General features: G+C 45.7%; 1 protein-coding gene across 2 annotated transcripts in view; it reads left to right on the top strand.

Annotated features, from left to right (window-relative positions):
• The first annotated feature begins 792 nt into the window (after positions 1 to 792).
• Positions 793 to 26,955, top strand: part of GFOD1 (Gfo/Idh/MocA-like oxidoreductase domain containing 1) — a 129,445-nt gene continuing 103,282 nt past the window's right edge. Inside the window, exons 1-2 of one of the 2 annotated variants that reach the window (XM_008976756.5) lie at positions 867 to 1,862; positions 17,817 to 19,178. In XM_008976756.5, coding sequence (XP_008975004.1) covers positions 1,610 to 1,862; positions 17,817 to 18,010 — 447 coding nt within the window. In that variant the 5' untranslated portion in view covers positions 867 to 1,609 and the 3' untranslated portion in view covers positions 18,011 to 19,178. Of the gene's footprint in view, positions 1,863 to 17,816; positions 19,179 to 26,955 lie in introns of those variants that run through there. The other variant, XM_003823155.5, reaches the window with a different exon arrangement.

Raw genomic sequence — 26,955 nt, 5'->3', positions numbered from 1 at the left:
GACATATCCGTCTCGAAACTAGACACGAGACGCACGTGCCGCAGCGGCCTCGGAGACCCCCTGCCCCGCTGCGGCCGTCCACACCACAGCGTCTACGCGGGGGCGGGCATGGGCCTAGGGGCGGGGGAGGTGGGAGGCAGATGGGAGCCCGCCAAGACTGGACTGTCTTGGAAGAAGGCGGCTGAACCGTGCGTGCGCGGCCGGAGCGGGGGCGCGCGATTGGAGCAGGCTAGCTTGGAAGGAGACCGTAGAAGTCTGCGGTTCCGTGCCCAGACTCTGGGGCCTGGATTCCAATCGCAGGCCTGTTGCTTATATATGTCACCTTGCGCAAGTCCCTTAGCCTTCATTGCGGCTCATTCACATCACTGGTAAAATGGGTTTCCAATAACCTTAGGTTGCTGCGAGGACTAAAAGGGACAATACCTGGAAAGGCGTTAGTATGATGCTCAGCACGCAAGAAACGCTCCGGGAGCCGAGGTTATTATTACCGGCTGTTCGCACCTCGCCGGGTCCCCTCACCTACCCCAGGCCAAGGCGCCCACTGCTCTCTTCCAAGGGACAGGCGACTAACCTATTAGGGCGCGCCCTGCCTGGATAGATGTATTTGCTTGCTTGGGGCGGGGTTTGGAGTGAAGCAGGGAAGAGAAGGAGATGGTGAGGGCAAAGAAAGGGAAGAAGCGGAGGGGCAGGAGGCGGGCGAGGCGGGCGAGGCGGGGCCGGGGAGGAGCCGGGCTGGGCTCCCGGGGCCCGGGCGCAGCGCGCACCCGGAGCTGGCGGCGGCGGGGGCGGGGGCGGCGCGCGGCGGCCAATGGCGCGCGGCGCTGCAGCGAGGGCGGTGCAGGAACACCGGCCGCTGACAGCCAAACTCGCCAACTCCGCCCTCGTCCCCGCGGGATCCCGGAGCCTGAGCCGGCCTGGGGCCGAGGCCGCCCGAGCCGCGAGGCGAGCGAACATGGCAGCAGAATGAGGAGGCTGGCGCCGGGTCGTGGCCGCCGCTGCCGCGCTGCAGCTCGGGATCCCAGTCCGGCGCGCTCCGGGCCGCATCCTTAGCCGGCCTCCTGGCGGCCGCGGGATTATTTCATTCCCAACGGAGAGCTAGGGAGAAAGGAGACTCCCCCGCGGAGCGGTTCCGTGCTCTGGCAGGGTGTAGACGTTTGTCTGTGCGATTCGCCGGCTGCGCAAACGACGCGGGAGAGAGCCGGTCCCGGGCTGCGGCGGCGCGGCCGCGGGGATGAGCCGGCCATGGAGCGGCCTTGGCGGGGCGCACGCAGCGGACTGGCGCTGCCGCGGGAGCGCAGCCTGAGCCGGGGCTCCAGGGGGCTTCGAAGCCTCCGGCCCCCTGGAGGGGTCCCTGCCGCCGACTCCGGGAAGGACGCGAGCCCCGCGTGGCGGACACTGCCGCAGTCACCGTTCTGAGGCGCCCCGAGCTTGCTCCGCCTGCAGCTCGGTGCGCTCTGGGCACCCGGGCGCCTTGCCCGGTGCACGGCGGCTGGCGCACCGCGGCTAGATTGGCTACAGGAGCGGGGTGCAGGACTGGCTAGAGGTGGGTGTGTGCGCGCGTTGGACTGGAGATCCGAGCAGAAGCAGAACCAGGCGGCTCTGAGCAGCCATGCTTCCCGGGGTGGGCGTGTTCGGCACCAGCCTCACGGCCCGTGTCATCATCCCGCTGCTGAAAGACGAGGGCTTCGCGGTGAAGGCGCTGTGGGGCCGCACGCAGGAAGAAGCGGAGGAGCTGGCCAAGGAGATGAGTGTCCCCTTCTACACTAGCCGCATTGATGAGGTGCTGCTGCATCAGGACGTGGACTTGGTGTGCATTAACCTGCCGCCGCCCCTCACCAGACAGATCGCTGTCAAAACCCTAGGTGAGCGACCCCTACCCCGCATCCTCCGTCCCACCCCCGCCCTTTAACCTTCTCTGGGTTCCTTCCCCCCTGCCTTTCCCTCTCCGCATCCCAGAAGCTTACCCTGCATCTACGCTGCCCCGGGGATCTGAGATCCCAGATCCAACTCAGAGCTCCCTCCTTCCTCGTCCCCGGCCTTCCCCACCTTTGCGCTTCCCTCCTGCCTCCTGGCACCACTTGGACGCGCTTCCCCACGTGTGTAGATTGCAGGCTGGAGAAGGCGTGTGTTCCGGGGATCCGAACTAGGAAGATCAGATGCCGATAATAGGGGATAGGGTGCTCCGCGAGAAGAGGAAAGTTAGTCCTCAGCTGTGTGTGTAGTGTCCAAGCGTGTGTGTGTGTGGGGGGGATGGGGGGGTGGAGGAGGGTTGTGCGCGCGCGCGCCTGGGAGAGGCGAGTGCGCGCCCAGAAACGCCTGAATAAAAGGCCGCACACGTGTGTCGGGTTTTCTTGGGTGCGATAGAGGACCTGCCCTTCAGCAGCTGTGGCGCCCTGCTAGGGTCGTTTGTTTCTTTCTGCTGTGAGTTAGTTTAGCGTGAGATTGCAGATGTTACCATCGGCTGGAATTATTTCGTCTGCGCTGGAGGCAAGGACGGTGGGAGTGGTTGGATGGGGGTGATGATGTATTAGAATGTTTTCAGAGGCGTCATAGGTTAGTAAAGACTGACTTGGTAAAACCAGGGGGTTTTAACTTTTGACTGCAGCCTCCCGGGAAATGTCTTCTGCCCCAATTTGGAGTAATAGATTTTAAATTTTTAGGAGGATGGGCGCAGTAGCTCCAGAGGCATGGATGCTTTGCATCAGAAAAGGCCCTCCCTAATCGCCTTCAGGAATAGTTTCGGAAGGCACAGTGTTGACCCGCGGGCTGGAGATGAGTTCAGGGTGCCTCACCATCTGGTCCCTGCTCCCCTCAACTCCCAGGCAGTCTGAACAATCTCTGAGGACAGAGTAGCAGCCTCTCAGCCTATGCTCAGGGGAAAGAGAAGGGCATGTTTTGTTCATCATCAGTTCTTGCACGTAACCTAAAACAATCCCAGGAAGGTTGCTTGATCTTACAATTCCAAGAAAATGAGCAGCTCACCTTTGAAAGCTGAAGTTTCTATTGGTGAGGAAAAACACAAAGCTTATAACAAGAACAAAGCTTATAACCAGATGAAGCGAATAGTAGAACAGATTAGAAGGGAGGAGCTGCGAAGGAACAGAGACAACATCCAGAAACCAGCCGGAAGTTATGTAGTCTTGGAAAGACTGTTTTATTTGTTAAAAATAGGTATGGATTCAGGGTAGGTGAAATATACGTGTGTTTTAATTCTGTCTTCGAAGAGCTATGAACAGAATGTAAAACTCTTTCTCCATAGAAAGGCATTTTCATCAGGCCATTTGGCTATTGACTCAGATGCAACATCTGATAGAATTCCTAAGAAGGCTGCCCACATTGTCAGTTTTAATTGTCAGTTAATTTTATTAAGTGTCTGCCCTTTGTGGCCTGTTTCTTTGGCCTTGAACTGAATGCCATTGAGTCTGGCTAATATTTATTTTCTGTTTAATGGAACATGTATGTTGGGTGGATAACTCCCTTGTTTACATTGGCTCTTTGCATATCAAATATTTTATAACGATCTTATGGTATAATTCTATTAGTGCAATTTGTACAAAACTGATCCCTGATGAGCCCTGCGTATACTGGAGAGCTTAGGACTGGTCATATCTGAAAGACCATGTTGTTAACATCGTTTCTCCACCATAAAGATGGCAGTTCCTGTCCTGGGTTCAGACGCACAGAGCAAACCTAGAGCAGGAGGGTGGCAATTTGGGGAACAAGGATGACCTTGTTTTCTGGCTGTCTCTGGGACCGTGGCCATGAAAGTGTCTGGGGGCTCTGGTTTCAAGAGATGTGACACAAATTAGACATTTCTGGATACTTCTTCTGTTCTTATTTTTCAAATATCCCTGTGACTTTAATGAACAAGACATGTCTGTTACCTCTTCAAAACCAGCGATAAGAGGCATAATAGACCTAGTTTAGTAATGGTGATGACAGAATAGGGTTTTGTTCATGTTTTTAGGGTAGGTTTTGAGCTTCTTTCTTCTTTCTTTTTTTAACTCCTTCTTTTGCAGGGTGCCCCTGCGAGTGCACAGTGGGGTGGTCGTCTTGGTTTGCTTTACAGTCACTGTTGAAGGTTCAACACATAGAACGTAGGAAGTGAAAAACCCCAAACAGTTATCAGGCTGATCTGGCTGTTGGGAGTGTATAGATACGAGTGTTTGCCTGGAATTGAAACTAGCTACTTTGACTCATCCTGGTAAATTGTCCTTTTAGCAAAGGCCTGGACTTTGAATTGCTTGCCCAGTGAGGGTGACAGGTCTGTAGCCCTCGATCCACACTCATAACTGGTCACAGGCCTGTCAAAGTAAGGGGCTAGGGACCCTACAAAGTGTGGTCTAGGGACCACAGTGAAATGAAACTTCAGATCAATTGAATCACACACGTCCTCCTTTAATTTTTAAAAATTTCCTCAAAATCCCTACCTTTGTGAATGAGGCATTCCTCTGTTGTAGAGGCATTTCTACCAAGTGTACTTTCTACACTGTCCAAGGCTGCCTCTTATTAAGTACATACTTTATGCCAGGCAGCATGGTAAGTGCTGTGTATAAAGCATTTCATTTCATGACTAAAATAATCCTCTAAGATAGATATTAGCTCCATTTCACAAATGAAGCAACTGAGATTCAGAGACCTGAGTCACTTTGCTCCTAGACCTACAGCTAGAGATTTGAACCCAGCACTCTACCTCCCCCGGAGTCATTTCTTCCTCTTCCATCAGCTGTACCTGTTCCTCTGCCATAGATCATGGCAGCCCAGGTCAGACTGTTGGAGTTGTCCTTTATTCCATCCCAGCCCTGGAATCGGTTCCTAAACCTGTTTGATGCCATCTGAAACTCTCTGTGTCTGTTCCCCATAGAAGTCAGGTCCTTTCGTAGTTTCTGAACTAGGTTCCAGTCCACCCCACCCAACCCTGCCTCTAGCCACTATCTACACTGCTGCCAGGTATGGAGTATCTGGCAGTGCTAGAGACCTGGTCATGTCATTGTTTCCCCTTTCAGGAAAAGCCCCAGCTGATTGGCGTGACATGCCCAGCCTCACATCCTGAAGAAGTGAGCCCAGCCTCACGTCCTGGTGGCCATTCCCGAACCCAAGGGCTTCAGCGAGCCCACCCTGCTGGGGTTTCCTTGAATGGGCCCTGTTGGCGCACATATCCAGGTCTCTGTCAGGAACTTCCTTGTCCCTTGAGGTCTCCTTCCATGTTCGCCCTTCAATACTCAGCCCAAGTGTTACCGCTTCCTGTCCCTCAAACCCCCCACCCTACATACCCTTCTGTTGTCTCAGCACCGTGTGCCCCCATCTTGCCTAGCACCTATTTTAAGGCATTCATTTAACATTTAAATTTTATTTAGTTATTTTGAATTGGCTATATATTCATGTGGTACAAATTTCAAATGCTATAAAAGTACACAGTGAAGACTGAATGTCCCCTAGTCCCTGTCTTTGGACAGGAGGCAATCATTATTACCAGTTGTTTATGTCTCCCATTCAAGGCCATATATATATGTATATATAACACATAATATATACATATATTTTACATATACACTAATATATAGATGTATATATAACATAAAATATATGCATATATTTTACATATACACAAATATGTGAAACTCTGAATGTGAAAGTATTAAAAATAATATATATTTTTCAAGGTATATCCTGGCAAGTATATGTATGGGAATTTAATTTAATTTAATCTAATTTTATTTTATTTTTTGAGACGGAGCCTCGCTCTGTTGCCCAGGCTGGAGTGCAATGGTGCGATCTTGGCTCACTGCAACCTCCACCTCCTGGGTTCAAGTGATTCTCCTGCTTCAGCCTCCTGAGTAGCTGGGATTATAGGTGTGTGCTACCACACCCAGCTGATTTTTGTATTTTTTAGTAGAGATGGGGTTTCCCTATGTTGGCCAGGCTGGTCTCAAACTCTTGACCTCAGGTGATCTGTCTGTGTTGGCCTCCCAAAGTGCTGGGATTACAGGTGTGAGCCACTACGCCTGGCCTGTGTGGGAATTTTAAAAACCTTTTACACAGTTGGTAGCATGCCATTCATTCTTATGGACCTTACTTTTGTCATGCAACAATATTAGCTTGAAAATTTATATATGTTAAAATTTAAATATTATTTTAAAAATATATTAAATGTATTAAATTTATTACATAAATTTAATATAGTAATATAATCAATGTTAAGCAATATAAATATTAATATAAATTAATTATATTTAATCAGTTAATATGCATTATTAAATTTATGTTTATATCTTTACATATACAGCATATACATATACACATTTGTATATATACATATATTAACATATTTATAGATATACATGTATGCACATTTTTATATATATTACAATATATAACATATAATATATACATATATTTTACATATACACAAATATATGAAACTCTGAATATGAAAGTATTATTGTTCCTATTTTTGGCTACCTAGTATTTCATTGTATGGATACATCAAAATTTATTTAAGCAGTTCCCTGTTACTCAACATTTAGGTTGTTTCCAATTTTTGCTTATACAACCATGTAATGAATAATCTTGAGCATATGTCATTTTGCACACATGCCAGCTTGTTTGTGGGATAGATGTGTAAATTGCTGGTCAGAGAGTACATGCTGATTACATTTAACAAAGATATTGCCTAATTAACTGGCACCTAAAATGACACTGTATTTTTTGTTAATTTCCTTGTTGCTTCTCCCAGCAAGCGTCTTGACGGTCAGGATGCAGATAAGGCAAAGAAGCCTCACTCACCTTTGTGTCCCCAAGCCAGCCTGCCTGGGTCCAGTCTTGTTTCTTATGCAGTCTACTCTGTACAATGGGGAAAGTGAGCACATGTGCACACGTGTGTGTGTGTGTGTGTGTGTAAGGTATCACTCTCCACTTTCAGTGGCTCCCACAGCACCTAGAATAACATCCAAGCTCCTTGGCATGACTTTCTTGGCCTGAAATGGCCCTGCCTTGTCCATCTCTCCCACTTCTTGGATGGCTTCACACACTCCTGGACTCTATATTCCGGCCACCTGGCCTCTTTTCTGTTCCTCACATGCCAATCTCTTTCCTGACTCTTGGCCTTTGCACCAGCTCATCCCTTTGCCCAGAAGGTTCTTGCCTCACTTTTTGGAATGGCTAGCTCATTCTCACTTTCAAGTCTCAGCTTACGTGTTACTTTGGGTGAGAGGCCTTTCTGGATCCTCCCCTCCCAATTAGAAGGTTCTCCTCCAACCTCAGTCCTGCCTCTGTCATCCTCTTTCTCTTCCTGGTAACACTCTTCATGGTGTGTGATGATCTCTTTCATTTGCTTGGTTGCTTTCTTGCTTGCTATTTGTTTCCCCAGCTAGAATGTGAGTTATTTCAAGGTAGGACCCTTGTCTGCTTGGTTCACCAGGGTACCCTTATCTCCCTTAGACAGTGCCAGACACTTAGTCACCTAGTAGACACACTATAAATATTTATTGAATGACAAATGAATGCATTTTCACTGAATACATGTATGCCTGGGGGAAGGCAAAAGGTTCTAAACAGAATGTGTCAATTAACACATAGTATTCTTATCCTCCTGCATGCAGTAGCTGAATGCCTCTCAAACTTTCATGTGTGGTTGTTTCACCTGGGGATCTTATCAAAAAACAGATTCCAGGTCAGGCACAGTGGCTTACGCCTATAATCCCAGCACTTCGGGAGACGGAGGCAGGAGGATTGCTTGAGCCCAGGACTTCGAGATCAGCCTGGGCAACATAGTGAGATCCTGTCTCTAGCCAGGCATGATGGTGCATGCCTGTAGTCCTAGCTACTTGGGAGACTGAGGTGGGAGGATCACCTGAGGCCTGGAGGTCAAGGCCGAGATCATACCACTACACTCCAGTCTGGGCGACAGAGTGAGACCCTGCCTCAAAGTAAAATAAAAACCAGATTCCTGGGTGGGACCTGAGATTCAGAATTTCTATCCAGCCCTCAGGCAGTGTAGATGCTGGAACAGTCAGACACTAGAGATGAGATAGCTCTCTGCCTTTGGGAACAGAAGACATACCCTCCTGTGAGTAATTAACCTGGCAGGGGAACCCTGCTAAAATACCTGTTGCCTTGTGTGGAATGTGATGACATCTGTTTTCATGATCTCTGTTTTTGAGACAGCAGTGCAGACTCTCTTGGTGAAGTTTCTCCATGGGAGTGCAAGGCTCTTTTGGGGTGGTGAGTAAGGCCACAGGGTTTCCATGAGCTTTGATCTTGCTGCACATTGATCTTGTCCCAACTTGTTTGGCGTCATCAGCTGAGGACCTGGAGCAATTGGCCCTTTTCTGTCCTTCTTCATGGTGTCAGCAGTTGCTTCATGTTGAAGAGGGCTGCCAGGAACAGAGGTGAGGGAACAAGGAGGAAATGGGGTTGAGAGAGGATTTTGCTGGCCAGCATTGCCACGCCAGCGGAAATAAGGCTGCAGATAATGCTCATGATGCACTTGGACTTGACAGCAGCCATTCTGACATCCTAGCAAACCCTGCATTTCCAGTTCTTGCTTGAGGTCTCTTCTGGATCTATGTGAAAAAGGTGATTGCATTTTTCTCTTTGGGTTCCTGCCCCTGAGCACTGAGTGAAATGATTTTTGGTCTATCAATTTGTCGTAGAGCCGAGGAAGCCCTTGGGCATTATTGTTAGGAAAAGTCAAGCATTACCAATCTCATTTCATCTAACTGAAATTAGGTGCAGTTGAATGATTATTTTGTTGATGATATCTGGCTTTGATAATGTGCAATTCTGCAGAAGTTTCCATTGGAGGGAGAAGAAGCTAAATGAAGAAGTTGGACATTTTGATACCTTAAACTGGGGAAGAAGAGCAACAACAAAAAGTGGAAGTCAATAGCATGTTTTAAGGGTTTCACCAAGAATGAAATATACAGGCACTTAGTTATATATTTGACTCAGGGCAATCATAGCCCAGGAAAGAGCATCATTATATAAGATGTTGTGCTTCATAACACTCATCAATGAAAGGAAAGGTTGACAGGTTACTACTGTGTGACTTTGGGAGTCATAATCATCCTTCCTGAGCCTCAGTTTTCTTACCAATAACACACAGCTAACACTATCATATAGGGTTGGTGTGATAAGTAAAATGAGAGGGAAAATATAAAGACCTACCCGGAGGCTGCCCTCAGCTCTCTGCATCAAGCTCAATAAACAGTAGTTTTTACTTTGCCCTAATTCAGTTAGTTCTTTTTAAAATTTTTAAAAATTTTTAAGTGAGTAGTTCTTTAGACTCTTCCAAATGATGCTTTTGAAGATTTTTTAAAACTATTTTTTGAAGAGATGATTCCCTCCTGCAAGACTCAGAGACTATATTTAAATTTTTTCTTTTTCTTTTTTTTTGGTAAAGGGACGGTACCTAAGCCAAGCTTCAGGTGTCATATTTGCTGTGAATCCAGTACGTGCTTCACAGCTACGTGATCACTCAAAGGTACTGATGGGGTTACCAAGAGCTCACCATGCTGCTGTGAAGATTTACTATCCCTTGCAGTGGGGGTGCTTAGGGGGGTTTCCCACATGACGCAGGAACAGGGCTGCAGCAGGGCTTTAGTAGATACCTGGAAACCGGAAACCCTCTGAATTTTATTCTGCTTCTCTCTGTGTGTCTGCTTCCTCATTCACCCCTCTCTACACCAGCATCCTCTGCTTCACATGTTCATGTGGTGGGTGAAAGATTGTCCACACGCAGCTCCCAAATATGAACATGACAGGTTCAGCCACCTGAAAGGTGCAGCCCTGCCCCCCGCACCCAGCTGTCTCTGTTTGTACCAGATGCCTTCTCCCTGCTCAGTCTTTCCTGTGGTTACCCACGGTGTGGGGGATACATGACCAAATGCTGCGGAGACCACCCTGCTGGAGGGGTGGAGGGATTGTTAAGAGCAGTCATTCTGATCTAGGCTGCACTCTCCAAGAAAAGTGCTGATTCTAAGAATCTAGATGGTGGAAGTTATTACAAATATAGACATTTCGGCTGGGTGTGATGGCCACGCCTGTAATCCCGGCACTTTGGGAGTCCGAGGTGGTGGATCACCTGAGGTCAGGAGTTCGAGACCAGCCTGGCCAACATGCTGAAATCCTGTCTCTACTAAAAATACAAAAATTAGCTGGGAGTGGTGTTGTGCACCTGTAATCCCAGCTACTCGGGAGGCTGAGACAGGAGAATCGCTTGAACCCAGGAGGTGGAGGTTGCAGTAAGCCGAGATTGCACCATTGCACTCCAGCCTGGGCAACAAAATGAAAAAAACTCTGTCTCAAAACAAAAACAACAAACAGCAAACCAAATGTAGACATTTCTTGATTGTGTAGGTTTTTTTGGTTTCTTTGTTTTGTTTTTTTTTTTGAGATAGATTCTCACTCTGTTGCCCAGGCTGGAGTGCAGTGGCATCATCTCAGCTCACTACAGCCTCCACCTCCCAGGTTCCAGCAATTGTTGTGCCTCAGTCTCCCAAGTAGCTGGGATTACAGGCATTTGCCACCACGCCTGGCTAATTTTTGTATTTTTGATAGAGATGGGGTCGCCGTGTTGGCCAGGCTGGTCTCGAATTCCTGGCCTCAGGTGATCCACCCGCCTCAGTCTTCCAAAGTGTTGGGGTTACAGGCATGAGCCACCATGCCTGGCCTGATTGTGTAGGTTCTTTATCCACTTTGTGAAATACAAATTTGGCATTTCACTGTTTTGATAATAACCATAGCAAAACAGTGAAAGAAATAGTAGATGTGATCATCTATTAATACCAACCTAGTTATTATTATTAAATTATTATTAAATTTAAGACATATATATTTTGAAGAGTGTGATGGGAAAGTAGATAAACATGACCAACTGCATGGAGTTCTGTGGTCTTGGTAGGTTTGTAGACCTTTACCAAGAGCCTCCTGGGTAGTGTGTGCAGCAGGTCACAGGAGTGCCACGAGACATAGTCCCTTTCTGCTCAAGTATTGTCTTAGGAGCTTGAAGGAGCCAGGAGTCAGGAAAAGATTGAGGGAGAAGGATTTCTGCCTCCAGACTGCCTTTGTACTGGAAACTGCAACATCAACTCTTCTATGGGTCTCCAGCCTGCCTGTCTGCCTGCCTGCCTGCCCTGCACATTTTAGACTTGCCAACCCCACAATTGTGCGAGCCAATTCCTTAAAACGAATCTCTCATCTATACACACACACACACACACACCCTATTGGTTCTGTTTCTCTGGAGAACCCTGACTAGTACCGATTTTGCCTGGATCAAGGCCACCTGGCTAGGCAAGCTGAGCAAGGAGATACCTGGAAGACGCGTCGGTGGAGAAACTGCTCTGGTTAGTTCCGCTGGTGGGTGTGGGCCCCCTAGGAGAGCAGCAGGCCTCTGAGCACTTGTCCTCAAAGCAGGAGACCTGGAAAGCCAGCGTTCTTTTGGGTTCAGACTTGAGCTAAGGAGAATGTTGGGAAAGAGGCTGTCACACTCACCACTGAGAGCCACAGTGACACTTCACCCCGACCAATTCTATACCCGTCTACAGGTCTTTGACTTCTAGGGTTTGGGCAAGTCTGGGATGCCTTGGGGTTTAGACTTTCCTTGAGAATTGTTGATATCCTACTGTGGAGAATTAAAAAGTGCAGGAAAAATAACTTTACATTAAAATGTTATGATTTAAAAAAATTTTCCAGTCTCTAATTTTAATAGCCCTTAGAGTATTAAGATGCTTCTTTGATTAATGTCCTTAAACTGAAACTATAAATTACTCCAAAATTGTAAAGCTCCAATTAAGTTGGTTTGCAGTTTTAACACTACTTTTAAAAAAAATAGCTTTATTGAACTATATATACCATAACATTCTTCATTCTTTTTATTTCACAATATTCACCCATTGTAAGTGATTCCATTATTTTTAGTAAATTTATATATTTAGAACATTTTCAACACACTAAAACATTTCCTCATGCCAATTTGCAGTCAATCCTCACTCCCACTTCTGGCTCCAGGTAACTACTAATCTACTTTCTGTCTCTATAGTTTGCCTTTCCTAGAACTTTCATATAAATGGAATCATGAAGTACGTAATCATTTGTGCTTGAGTTCTTTCACTTAGCATAACGTTTTTGATGTTCAGCTATGTTGTTGCACGGATCAGAAGTTCATTTATCTTTATTGCTGGGTGATACTCCATTGTGTGGATATACCGCATTTTGTTTATCCATTCACCATCTGATGGATGTTTGTATTGTTTCCAGTGTTAAGTGATTGTGAATAATGCTGCTGTGAACATTTGCATATAAGTCTTTTGTGGAGCCATGTTTTCATTTCTCTTGGTTAAATACCTAGGACTGAAATTGCTCAGTTGTATAGTGTGTATATATTTAACTTTTTAAGAAACTACCAAACTGTTTTGCAGAGCAGTGGCATTATATTACATTCCCACTAGCAATGTAGGAGAGTTCTAATTTTCTGATATCATCACCAACACTTGGTATTGTCAGTCTTTTTTTTGAGATAGTCTCACTCCATTGACCAGGCTGGAGTGCAGTGGCATGATCTCAACTCCCTGCAACCTCCATCTTCTGGGTTCAACTGATTCTCCTGCCTCAGCCTCCCAAGTAGCTGGGATTACAGGTGTGCGCCACCATGCCTGTCTAATTTTTGTATTATTATTATTATTATTATTATTATTATTATTATTATTATTTTGAGATGGAGTCTTGCACTGTCACCCAGGCTGGAGTGCGATGGTGTGATCTCGGCTTACTCCAGCTGCCGCCTCCAGGGTTCAAGCAATTCTCCTGCCTCAGCCTCCTGAGTAGCTGAGATTACAGGCATCCGCCACCACACCCGGCTGATTTTTTTTTTTTTTTTTTTTTTGTATTTTTAGTAGAGACAGGGTTTCACCATGTTGGTCAGGCTGGTCTCGAACTCCTGACCTCGTGATCTGCCTGCCTTGGCCTCCCAAAGTGCTGGGATTACAGGCGTGAGCCACCGCGCCTAGCCTAATTTTTGTATTTTTAGTAGAGATGGGTTTTCACCATGTTGGTCAGGCTGGTCTCAAACTCCTGATCTCAAGTGATCCGCCCACCTCAGCCTCCCAAAGTGCTGGGATTACAAGCGTGAGCCACCGTGCCCAGCCTTGTGAGTCTTTTTGATCATAGCCATTATAGTTGGTATGTAGAAGCATCTTGTTAGGACTTTGGTTTGCATTTTGTTAATAATAATTAATGATGTTGAACAGCTTTTCATGTGTTTATTAGACAGTCACATTTTTCTTTGATAAAATGACTATTCAAATCTCATACTCATTTTTAAATTGGGTTGTTTGTCATTTATTGATTTGTAAGCATTGATTTTGTGATTTTCTTATTTTGTTGAGGTAGCAGACTTCACTTCGGGGAAGGGGTAGAGTTTTTGTTTTTGGTTTTCATATACTTCCTCTTATTTTTGATTTTGGAACTAGTACAGCGGAACGAATTCTCCAACCCAAGAGAAATTAGTTTTGCCAAGTATTTACTGAAATGGTTCATGGAGTAGAAGAGCAAGACTACCAGGTGAGGGGTGCTCATGCCTGGGGCTCTGGCGTTGCCCAGGGCTGTGAGAATCCACTGAACCCTCTGCCAGGGGCATTTCCAACTTGAAGATTGTCTTCCAGTAGGGTTTTCTAACCACCTATTCTGCCCAGTGTCTGGAGAGTGTTTCTTTTTTTCCATTTATTTTTAGTTAGTAAATGCCTTTTGAATCCCTGTAGCACTATGTTAGCTGTGGTGAGAAATGCCCTATAAAGTAAGACATGGTCTTTGTCCTTGAAAGAAGAGCGCATAGGCAAACATGGAGCAATGCAATGAGATACATGACTAAGTGTAGAGTGAATGGTTATATTGCAATGCCAGGAAGAGCTTGCTTGAGGCAGTAGAGTAATCCCTCAAAAATCATTATTGGATTAAGGGTCGATCACCTGGGTAAGCTTCCCAGTGCCAGTCTACAAAAGGCACTAAGGCAAAGGGGAAAAAAATGGCATTTTAATTTTAATTTTATTTTATTTTATTTTTTCCCGAGACGGAGTTTTGCTCTTGTTGCCCAGGCTAGAGTGATGTGGCACGATCTCAGCTCACCGCAACCTCTGCCTCCCAGGTTCAAGCAATTCTCCTGCCTCAGCCTCCTCAGTAGCTGGAATTACAGGCATGCACTACCACACCCAGCTAATTTTGTATTTTTAGTAGAGACAGGATTTCTCCATGTTGGTCAGGCTGGTCTCGAACTCCTGACCTCAGGCGATCCACCCGCCTCGGCCTCCCAAAGTGCTGGGATTACAGGCATGAGTCACCGTGCCTGGCCGCAAAAAATGTGTTAACAGGATCCCCCTCATAAAACATTTTGTGTGTTTGAATGAGACACTTGCAGCACCAGGGGCCCGGAAGGGGCTTCCTCTAAGAGCTGGTGAATTATTGCTTCCAGTTTACTGCTGCACATTTGTTTTGTTGAGTAGGGAACATGAGCTTGACATCAGAGATAAAATGAGTGGGGCCCCATTCGTCCCGGGTGCAATTCCCCTCTTTGGTGGGTTGCTGAGAAGGTGGCACTGCAGAGAGTGGGTGCTGCCTGAAAGCTGAGGAAAGGGGCATTCCTGAGAGCTGGAAGGGTCCCAGAAGACCTCTTGGAAAAGGTGGGTTGGTCTTCAACTGGGCCCAGAAGAGGGGGTAGGATTTAAATAATTGAAAAGGTAGACATGGGAGGCTCTATGATGTAAAGTCCTCCTCAAGGAACCACTGGTTCTGCGAGATAAACTGTGTGGCTTGCAGTTGACCTGCTAGGGCAAAGTTAGAATGGTTTAAGAATGTCTGAAATGCTACAAATACTTTTCTTCATCAGCAGTAAGTGTCACTTGCATCTTTCTCTCCCTTCATATCTCAAATGGTGACAGCCACAAATGACAGAGCTCTGGGGTCAGTCAAGGCAAACAGCTTGCTGGAGTGTTGGAAAGGACCCTGTTGAGAGGAGCCCAAATGGCCGCCTTAGAGGGCGTGGGAAGAACTGCAAAAGTTGATTCAGCTAGTAATGCTGTCAAGACAGCTCTGTGTCTGATGGAGTCAGGGGCATGCTATGGTAAACAGAGTCAGCTGTTGAGAGGATGCCTTGAAGGGTGCCCAGCCCCTGGTTTGGTGCTTACATCCGATGGTGGTGGGAGCACATGTTCTCTTGTTATACAGTTGATACCTGATGGTGCAAGGGTCAGGGCTGGCTGCAGCAATAATTTACTAGATGAGCAAGGATGCAATAATCTCCTTGGAGAAGGACATTTGCATATGACATGTGGACATGCCTCTCCCATCTTTCATGGTGGGTGGGGCTACAAACTCTGGATTTGTGTCACTGGTGTTTCAAATCCCTTTCTCACCTCCCTTTCTCCTCCCTTTCTCACCTCTCAGCATTCAGAAGTGAGAGCTCATGGAAATGATGATTGTGAGGCTCTCTCAGAGTAGTCTGCCATCTTGGGAGATGGTTTGAGGAAGAGGCCACAGTGGTGGAATGAATAGTTAACTCTTGACTTGGGATCCAGAAGTCAGACAACAGAGCCTTGCAAAGTTACTATGCTGGCTAGGCTTTTAAAAGATCCCTAGATGTGACAAAAATTGTCTATCTTCATTTTTTCTATTTCAAAAGGAAAAGTTCCTTGGCTAATTTGATGTCATTCTGGTGAAAGTAAAGTGATGCTCCTGAAGGCTTTTTATGGTCAATGGAAAAGGCAGTTTGAAGAGGCTGTCCCATCAGACTTCAGAAAGCTGGAGGCACTACAGAAATAGGTGTGTGGGCACTGCCCGGGGTTGAATCCTTGGCTGGCCATGTGCTATGTGGGTGTGGGCTCCTCACTTAACTCTTTGAAGCCCCAGTTTCTTTATCTGTATAATGGGGATAATAAAAGTACCCATCTCAGAAGGTTGTTGACCTAAACAGGGCTTTGTTTAAAATGAGGACTCAATAAATATGAGAATCTTGCTTAATCAGAACTTATTATGGTGAACTATGGTCCACTTATGATTTTCCTTGAACAAAGATTTATTGAGTGCCAGCTACATACCAGATGCTCTCTGGGTCTGTGCTATGCAGTACGGTAGCCATTAGCCACATGTGGCTGCTTAAATTTACATAAAACTAAATAAAATGAAAAATGCAGTTTTGATGTGGTTTGGCTGTGTCCCCGCTAAAATCTCAACTTGAATTGTATCTCCCAGAATTCCTATGTGTTGTGGGAGGGACCCAGGGGGAGTTAACTGAATCATGGGGGCCGGTCTTTCCTGTGCTATTCTGGGATAGTGAATAAGTTTCACGAGATCTGATGGGTTTATCAGGGGTTTCCACTTTACTGTCTCACTCATTTTCTCTTGCTGCCACCATGTAAGAAGTGCTTTTCACCTCCCGCCATGATTCTGAGGCCTCCCCAGCCACATGGAACTGTAAGTCCAATTAAACCTCTTTTTCTTCCCAGTCTTGGGTATGTCTTTATCAGCAGCTTGAAAACAGACTAATACAGTTTCCTCAGTTGTCCTAGCCACATTTCAAGCACTCAAAGGCCACATGGGGCTGGCTGGTAGCTACCATATTGGACCATGCAACATAGAACATACCCATCATTGCAGAAAGTTCTACTGGACAGCATTAATGGATATAGCAACGGGCAAATCAGTCACTTATGTGAGATCCAAACATGGATTTTTGAGCAACCCCAACTTGTGGGTGTGTTTCATTTTCTCCTGGGAATGTGTTGATAGTCTCCACATTGGGCTATGGGTGTCTCAATACTAATTAGTAGAGGTTTAACAAGGTCTGGGTGCTGCTTTCTGGATTTATTAGTAAGGACTCTATTATTAATGAGAAGAAGATGTGCTGTGGGAAGTTTCCTAAATTCTTTATTAGACACAGGGACTGAGCAACGAGATAAATGACAGTGCCCCTCCCTGCTCCACCCGCCTTCCCTCAGGTTTATTACAGGACTTTAGGTAGCAGATGGCACGGACCTGGGTGGGGTGATGCCAGGGCAGGAATTCTGCCTTTGCTCATAGGTAGCATCTTCCTTAACCCTCTCAGCCATCCTCTCGGGGAGGTAAGAAAGACATTTTCCCTCCTCAAAGCACCAAGAAGCAAAGGGTCTTAGTAGATGGCCCAGGAAGGTGGTGAGGGGAAGGAAGTATATGCCAGGCCTCTTTGTCCTGCAAGAACTTTCGAGAACACCTGGCAGCTAGCTCCTGAGGACCTGGGCCAGGGGGAGGAATTTTGACTTCAGAGTAAGGTGCTTTCTGCCTTACTGCCAACATGCTGTGCAGTTCCATGGGCAATGGGGTTTCCGACTTTATTCCTCCTCTCTCCACTCCCTTGTCCTTTCCTTCAGCCGAGGGGAGAGGCTACATAAATACTGAAGCATGAAACCTCAACTAATACGTACTTACTGTTTTGCTAATTATTATTGCTTTTTTTTTTTCTTTCGAGTCCCATTAATGTTGTGAAAGCCACATCCATCTGTGTGAGCAATCTTTAGGGAACTGGGACTGCTAAGTTCCAGCTTGTGGGGGCTTGGAGGGAGAGGTGAGTGTGCATTTGTGAGAGTGTGAGTGCACACACACTACAGTGTGCTGCCCACAGAATGTCTCCTGACTGTAGTCAAGGGCAAAGTAATGATTTTAGAGTACTTGTTATTTAAATGTGTCCCTGGCAGGCTCTTCTTATCTCCCACATGAATATGAATAATCAAAAGTGGGTGGTAGAAAATGAGATGTGTTCCTCTTCTCTGTCTCTTCTCCCTTTCCAACAGAACCAGGACACCAGAGGAAGAAAATCAGCAGACAGAAAAATACTGGGGAAAATAAAATGCCACGTGGTTCTGTTCAGCTGAGCTTCTGCTCCCTCCAGCACCCCCACGTGGGACATTTGTTTACCCCCCACGATGCTGCTCTTGGAGAGTCCCAGGGGACAGGTTTCAAGCCCTTGGGGATGCAGCCTGTCTAACTTAATATGCACAGCCGTTCACATCCAGGGCACAGAGGCAGCCTGGCTTTCCCTGGAGGCCCACGGGGACCACAATGCTGCATTTGTCTGTGGAACTGAGATTTAGCTGCACATTCTTGCCTGAATGCAGCGGGCCTCCAGCCACAGCCTGCTGGCATGGGGGATTCCAGGAGGGATGTGCTTCATGAGCCGGCAATTGCTCTTCTTTCCAGTCCCCAGACCCAGCCAAGATTACAGATAGATGCGTTCATCGCGCGCAGGTGCTGGGGAAGCCAGTGGGACATCACTGGCTACATTCACCAACAGGATTTTCCAACTGCAGTATTTATCGGTTTTTCAAACGAATTCAACATCTGTATTCCTCACCCATTTACTGAGTGGCTACAATGTGTAAGGCAATATTCTCAGTCATGGGGAGTTAGAAAAGGTCAAAGGCATATAAGATATGACATGTGCTCTGAGAGAACTCATCATCTATCCAGAACCTACTCATCACATTTGGAAAGAGAAGAGAAACTAGCATTCTATGGAGTACTTACTATGTGCCAGATTTGGAGTGAGGCATAGTATGAGTGTTACTCATTTACATCTCATGGCCAACCTCCAATGTGGACATTTAGCATCTCCATCTTACAAGTGAGAAATTTCACTGTAGAGAGGTTAAATATCATGTGTCATTGATTCTGTGACATGTATTATTTTCACATTTGGACATCTGAAATATAGATATGTCTAAAAGGGCTTTTTTTCTTGGTAGTAAGATAACTGTAGGTCTTTGCAGTAGTGTCTTAGATTCTGTGAAATATGGTATTTTGGCAAGTGTACATGGCTAAGAACAAGTGGAATCAGAATTCAACTTAAGTTTGCTTGACTCCAAAGCTTATGTGTTTTCCAGTATAATGTGCTGCAGTATCAATGGTCTGTATGAACAAAGGCCATATCATTTTTATTGGCAAAGTATAGAAACGGGGAAATGGTGACTGAACTGGAACTTGCATCATCTAATTCCATAACTGAGGAGACAATAGCCTGGGGACTGCATGTATCCCACAGGATGTTAAAAAATTGAGAAAATGTTATTTCATGATCTTCACTTCTCTGTTGATTATAACTTATTTTTGAAGAGGCTAAAATAAATGGCAAACTCTTGTATGGATAAGATATAAAAGGCGAGTGTGATGTATTCCTCCATCTGTTCTGGTGTGCTCCAGGCTGAGTGTGGTGCTGTTACCAACAGGGATTCTTTAGGGGATGTGACCAGTGGCCTCTTTACTGTTCTGGAGGGCCATAATAGGAGACACAGGCCGACTCCCTCTCCTACATAACTGAGTTCTGGGAAGTCCCCAAGAGCAGGCCCATGTGTGTTTATTATTGTCACAATGCCCCGTGGCCAGCACTTGCAGAGAAGAAGCAAGGTCTGTTGAATTCCACGAATGACCTGGATTCAGAAAGCAGTAGCAAGGGCTCCATAGGGGAGGAAACAGCTGATCCTGCTGCTGGCTTTTGCACACCATAGGCTTGATCTGCCTGGCTCCATATGCTTAAACACATTTGGTTCCATAATGGGCTTTGATTAAGTCATTTTCTCGAGCAGCTGATGTGAAAAGCAGAGAACTGGAAGGGGGATTGGTCAGGGGGGCCTTGATATCTCAGATGGGAGGCTGTGGGGAATAGTGGAAAGAGAACACCGCTGGTAATCAGAACACCCAGGACAGGCTGGAAGCTCCCTCTCTCCTAACACCCAGGGGAAACCAAGTCTCAGAGGAACTGAGTGGCTTATCCAGGTTGTCACAGCTGATCACTGACAGCTAAGTCAGGACCAAACCGAGGTCTCTGCAGAGTGTGCCTATTACCTTATGAGGTCGTTTAATCACTGGGGAACTGTGCTTTTCCAACAATGAAGAAAACGAGGCGGTTGACTTCTTGGAAGTTTCTGAAGGAAATAACCTAAAATAACAACAATGAAAACACCTACATGCACAATAATGTTCAGTGAAGCCTTATTTGTGATTACTGAAACACTAGAAACAACATAAATGTTCCACAGTAGGAGAACAGTTAGGTAAATATGATAAATATAATTGATAAAATACTAAATAGCCATTAAAATTATGTGTAGGAAGACTAGCAATATAGGAAATTTTCTTATTATAAATTTCCTATATTTTAGGTAAAGAAAAAGGACACAGAAGCATTTGTATATTATGATGATAGCCTTGTTTAAAATCACACACACACACACACACACACACACACACACACCCTAGAAAATTAAAGTCTGGTAAGGAGCCCAAATCCTAATGATGTTTGTTATCAAATAATGGGATTATAAATTTTTTTCTTCTCTAAATTTCTTGTTTTAAAAAAAATCATAATGAAAAAATATATTTTTCAAAAGAAAGAGACAATAAGATGGGAAAAAATGGTTTGGTTGGGGTGACTCTCCAGTTCTTATATTCTGTGATCCTTTGGCTCTGGACTGGCTCTTCCCAGCTGCAGGTACTTGTTTTTCATAGGGCAAAAATGAGTTTAGCCTTGGCCAAAGGAAAAAGGCAGTCTTCTAGGAAGTGGAAGCGGTTGAATAAAGGTCTAGGGACTCTCCCGTTGTTTAGGAGAGTAATTGGGCATGACTCTGAATTTGGGGAGAAACCATAGACTCTTGGCTGCAGGGTAATTTATTTGTATTTCTAACCTTGTGTGCCCAAAACCCAAACAGGGCAGAAACAGCTGGAACAGTCCTATCATTTTTCTCTGCCTCCTGCATTTGCCCCAGGGTGGGAAGTAAAGCTCTTGTTGGCTTCATTCAGCCTTCCAAAGAAAATGTGCAATTCAGCCTTCCAAAGAAAATGTACAATTGCAACATTTCCATTTTTTATTTCCCCTTTTCTTTGCAGGCAGGTTTCTTTTCAGTCAAACCTGTGTTGGTGTAAATGGTTAGCAGTTTTAGAACCCTGGGCCTGAGAAAATTCATCACCATCTGCTTGAATCTCTTTATGGGCTGTGTGTGTGGTGGTGTGCAGCCAAAAGGGTGTTGGCCAGAGAGCCTGGACAGGCGGTTCTTGTCCTGACACCATACTAATTAGTGGTGTGACCTTGGGCAAGTGACTTCACCCTGCTAGACTTTCATTTCGTTACCTATATAACACAGGCACCAGAGTCAATTTTTAAGAGTTCCTTTTAGCTCCCACCTTTTATGTTTATTCTAATAACTCACTTTAAAAGCTTGGTATTGACTTAACCAAATTATTTAATTTGGTAAATATTTTTATGTGCTGTTTTATTATGACTGCTGTCATATGGTTGGTTCACTTGGCTTCTGCTATTGCTTCTTTATTTTTTTTTGAAATCAGTTACACAAATATACACAGCTCTCCTTTATACCAGGAAGCATTCTTACTTTTATCTGTAAGGGAGGAGATGTATTCCAGGGCAAAGTAGCATGGCTCATTCTTGGTTAGTGGGATGGCTGCTTGCCAGTAGTGTGTGTGTATGTATACGTGTGTGTATGTGTGCATATGTGTATGTGTGTGCCCATGGGTGTGTGTGCACATCTGCCCAATGTGTCGTGCCTTATTTTTTTCCCCTCTTTAATGGCACTGCTGAGAACACATCTGCATGAATAACTGCTAATACCAACTGTCAAGCTAGCAAAGCAGTGGGGTTGGGTATAATTTTCTAGCACAAATTTATCAGCACAGTGGGCGTTTGGGGTTAGCTCCTTCTGCAGATGCCTCGTGAAGCAGGTTGTGGTCCACTGCACCAAGGAAAGATGTAGTTTTGCCAAAGAAGAAGTACTGCGCCGTCAGCAGCAGATCAAGGGGATATTATCCATCCCAAGCAACTGCAGGTCAGAAATTGTATCATGGACAGTTCACAGGAGGCCACAGGGAGGGAGGTGATTGAGAATGTCACCCTGTCACACTTGAGTCATTGGCAGGTACAGCCACTTTTTATGTGGGTGCCTGCCACTGACAGGCTCCCTCGGCATGTAGTCACCCTTCTTCAAAGGTGGAGGATGTGACATTAGTAATCTGTGTGGGTGGAAAGCCTGTTGTTACTGGTCATAACCCTGACGGAAGAATTAGTGGACCTCACCAGGCCAGTATAAATGTAAAACCCAGAGAGGGTCTTGAAAGGAAAAGAAATCTGTTTACTTTACTTCTCTCATCTTTTCTGTCTATTATCTTCTAACTCAGATCAAAACTCCATGCCATATGGCAATAAAGAGAAGGCACTATACCATCATCTTGTACCTTCCAAAGAAGTGACATAACCAAAGCATCCCAGGATCAGCAGAGAATGAAGGAGCCAGTGGAGACTTGCCTGTATCCACATGGGACATTTTTGGGTCCTCCGAGATCAGAGGTGGCACCCACCTGCCCTAGCAGTAACTTTACTCTTGGTGTAAATTTGTCAAATTTGGTGTTTGACAGTCATTTTAAATGAGAAGTGTTCCTAAGATCCAACCTAGGCTGAGTCATTTCTTTTATTTCTAGAGAATCCTGCTGGTTCCTCCCTACAGAGGAGATATTTGGTATGATGACAGTTTCCTGTGTCAGCTGGGTGTTGGATGACCCAGGTTTCATTATAAATGTGCTGATAGTGCACATGGATCTTTTTCCTCTTTCCTTAAAACATTTTTAGGGAGACAGGAAACCTTGGTAGGATTCTCATTCCTGATACTAACTCACTTTATGACCTTAACAGGGGTCCCTCAGCTTCACTGGGCTCAATTCTCCTTCTAAGACAAGGGGTTTGTTACGGTGGTTCTCAGGCTTGGCTGTGAGTTAGGAACACCTGGGAAGGTGTCAAACATCCTGAAGCCCAGGCCGCACCCCAGACCGGTTACATCAGCGTCTCTGAGGGTAGGAACTAGGTATACGTATTTTTTAAAGCTCCTCAATGTTAAGAAGCACTTGTTTACAGCAGTGCTGCTTAAATTTTAATGTGCGTGTGAATCACCTAGGCATCTGTTAAAATGCAGATTCTGATTCTGTAGGTCTGGGGTGGAGCCTGAGATTCTGCATGTCTAGCAAGCTTCCAGGGCATGCTGATGCTGCTGGTTCACGGACCAAGCTTTGAGCAACAAGATTTAGAATCTAAGCTTTAGATCAAGCTTGTCCAACCCCTGCCCGTGGGATGCATGTGGCCCAGGATAGCTCTGAATGCAGCCCAACACACATTCATAAACTTTCTTAAAACATTATGAAAATTTTTTGCATTTTTTTTTTAGCTCATCAGCTATTGTTGTATTTTATATGTGGCCCAAGACAATTCTTCCAATGTGGCCCAGGGAAGCCAAAAGATTGGACACCCCTGCTTTAGATGATCAATTAATGATAGTACAAAGCTTAGTAATTGTTTGCAAAAATGTGGCACAAGAAATATACTATGAGAATGAGCACAGAAGAAGAAGCAGTTATATCTGGCAGAGGAAATCAGGTGTGGCTGCACAGAGGAGGTAGCATTTGAGAGAGCCTTGAATGACGAGAAAGGTAGTAGTCAAGGAAACTTCTGTTTCTTCAGAGAAACAGAACCAAAAGGATACACACACACACACACACACACACACACACACACACACACACACACACACGGAAAGAGGAAGAGAGGGTGCAGGGAAGCCCTGCAGGGTAGACCTGGCCAGTGGGCTAGAGACCTAAAGAAGAGTTAATGTTGCAGTTCAAGTCCAAAGCAATCTGCTGGCGGAATTCCTCCTCTTCAGAAGAAATCGGTTTGTTTCTTGTAAAGCCTTCAACTGATTGGATGAGGCCCAGCACATTATACAGGGTGTCTGCTTTACTTAGTATCTACTGATATAAATGTTAATCTCATTTAAAAAATACTTTCACAGGAGCATCTGGAAAAGTGTGTCACCCAATATCTGGCTGTTGTGGCTTAGCCAAGTTGACATATTGAAATTAACCATCACAATGAGGGAAAGAGTATTTCAGTTTCTTCTGACCTCTAAGAACTATAGAACTATAGCTGGACAGGGAGGAGCTTGTGGTCCTAGGGAGCAAGAATGATTTCTGGACACTGTTGACATTCTAACAAGTCTTTGTTCTGTGGTAAGGATAGAAGGGCAGGACTTCACAAGCCATAGCATGGATGCTGGCTCAGCTGTGGTCTCCCTGCCCACTGCCTTCTGCCCTTACTTGTGCTGGGGGCACTGGAACCCAGATGAGCATCTGGAGCCTTCCACTTGCCTGGCTGTGTGTCCAGAGGAAATGGGTTTACAGGGAAGAGTGCATGGAAAATCAGGTCTGCAGGAAAACCCATGTGTGGCAGTGTGGAGCAGACACTTTGGCCTCACTCTCTCGTGATCTGAGTCATTTGGGAAAGGGGAAAATGAGTGGGGGTAAATCACCCAAACATCTGCAGGCCAGCAGAGTAACTTTTTCTGATCCTGACTTACAGGGAGAACAAATTTTATATTATGATCCGGTATATACGTATATATGGTTTGTTTTTTGTTGTATGTTGTTTGTAAAGCCAGTGATTAAGTTTGAGGTTTGGCAGATAGGATTTGTTTAAATTCCAGCAGATGGAACTAGAAAAGACCCATGATTTCACTGACCTCAAGACCCTGCTGGATAGATATATGTTTATCTTTGTATTTATGTACTGGATCATAATTAATGTATATAGTATACATATATAGCATATATATACTATATCAGTGTTAAAAAATTTACAGATAACCTACATATGTATGTATGAATATAAATAAAAATAAACATAAGGTTTATGACATGATGCTTACCCTTGTTTCATTGGCACGTGAAATGCTATCGTATTTTCTTTCTGTCATTTCATTAACAAGAAGAGGAAAAGCTGGCTGTGACCCACTGAACTGATTTCACCATGCTTAATGGACGGATAACTGTGGGTTAAAAAAAAGACCCACACCCTGGTGATGTGGAAAGAGCTTGTGATCTGGAGCAGTCCTGTCCATAGACGTTTCCAAGACAATGAAAATATTCTGTTTTGCACTGTCCAACATGGTAGCCACTGGCCCCGTATGGCTACTGAGCATATGAACTGAGGCCAGTGTGAATGAGGAGCTGGATTTTAAATTGTCTTTCATTTTAATTAATTTGTGGCTCCTGTGATGGACAGCACAGATCTGGGTTGCTGCCCTGTGCCTGCCCCTAACTCGCTAATTGGCAGTGAGACCCCTTTTTCCAAGTGCAGCATCTGTAAACTGGGAGGCCAGACTCAGTCATCTCCCCAGGGGCTGCCAGCCCCACCCTTCTGCATTCCGGTGGTCTGGAAAGCCAGGCTTTGGGCTTTCAGCTGGGCATGGAGTTAATTAAGTACCCTGGGCAGTGTCACAGATAATGTGCTTTGCATTTTTAAATGCTCTTTAAGAAGCTGGGTCCTTCTTCCCTTTCAGTTGCTTAATTGCTCACCTGTATTTCTTGACAGTTTGAAAAGAGAGCTGCTCTCTGCCTCGTGAAATCTTAGCAGCCCGTCTTCGCTGACTTGCTGAGCTCTGGGATGGCATTTGCAACCTGAACAGGAGATGCTTCACTTTTATCTCTCTGTTGCTTTCTTCTCAAGGATAAGAACTCTCTCAGCTGAGAGGCGGAATGTTCCGAACGGAGATGACAGTGGCAGTTTGGTGCATAGGTTAACCATCGGGTTGGGTTTAGTTTGTTTTTGTTGTGTGTTGTTTGTAAAGCCAGTAATTCTGTTGGAGGTTTGGCGGATAGGATTTGTTTAAATTCCAGCAGCTGGAACTAGAAAGGACCTATGATTTCACTGACCTCAGGACCCTGCTGGGAACATTAAGGGGCCCAGGAAATGATGGGGGAGGGGTGATTTCTTCCTCACTGTCAGCAAGAAGAAAAATAATGATAGTCAACCTTGACAGAGGAGGTGGGTTTGGCAGACTGTATCACTTGGCTTATTTGACTTCTCAGAAAGCACTTCCTTCTCCCAGGTGCTCACAGTTGACCGGACTGAAGATGAATTGGGTGTGAGGCTCACACAGCCCATTGATTTGTGCTGAGCCCAGAAGTGATCTGAGACGTTCTGACAATTCCTTGTGGCTCTGATGGGTGGGGTACAAATAGGGGCAGAAATCCTAGGAAGAACCCTAATTTATGACATTCACAAATTGGGAACAAAAATATCCATTCCCTGATTAGAATGAAGCGGTCCAAGGTTGCGAGGTCCTTGTTTGCTTCTTATTCTCTCTGTATAGAGATAATGAGGGGCATTTTAAAAAATAGTGCAATACTATTGAAGACACACTATATCAGATCCTTCCTCACCCGCGACATAAATGCAAACCCCATGGTATTTGCCATGTGCCAAGCATCTCACTTAATTCTTACCACTACAGTCTGAGGAAGTGACTCTTCACTTGCACATGGAGAAACCGAGAGGTTAAGGACCTTGCCCAGCGTTACACAACTAGGAGCTGGTGGTGTCAGAGCTTGACTTCCAGCATTTGTGCTGTTGCGCTGCTCTGCTGCCTCTCAACTTGAGGCCTGACCAGCTGGAGGTGGCCTGCTCTGCCCCAGGACATTGGTGACTCATTGCACCATGCTTGGTACACAGGGTGCAAGTGGCGTTCTTGGTGCCCATCACTCTGAGAGGTGGGAACCCTGGTCCTCCACAATCCAGCTCTCTTGGTAGAGGCTGAGCCTGGCTCGTGTGTTTTCTGGAAAGAGCTGAGCCTGGGGTGAGGTGGGATGATGGAGAAAGAGCCTCCTTTCTCTCTGAAGTCAGAGGCAAGAAGTTCATGTGAGGGAGAGAGTGAACCCTGGTACACACCAGCTTAAGGGAAAAACACCAGCACACCACTCACAGATGCAGCTGACAGCAGACAGCCACAGAGGTGACTGGGCAATGTGGGGGCAGAGTGGTGCCACCCTGCTGCGGAGGGTGGAAGGTATGAGCTGACAGTGGATGTAAAAACAAGCGGGGGCCGG

The sequence above is a fragment of the Pan paniscus genome, chromosome 5 (assembly GCF_029289425.2).
Source record: "Pan paniscus chromosome 5, NHGRI_mPanPan1-v2.0_pri, whole genome shotgun sequence".
NCBI lineage: Eukaryota > Metazoa > Chordata > Mammalia > Primates > Hominidae > Pan > Pan paniscus.
Note: the sequence above shows the minus strand (reverse complement) of the source record. Positions and strands in the feature narration are given on the sequence as shown.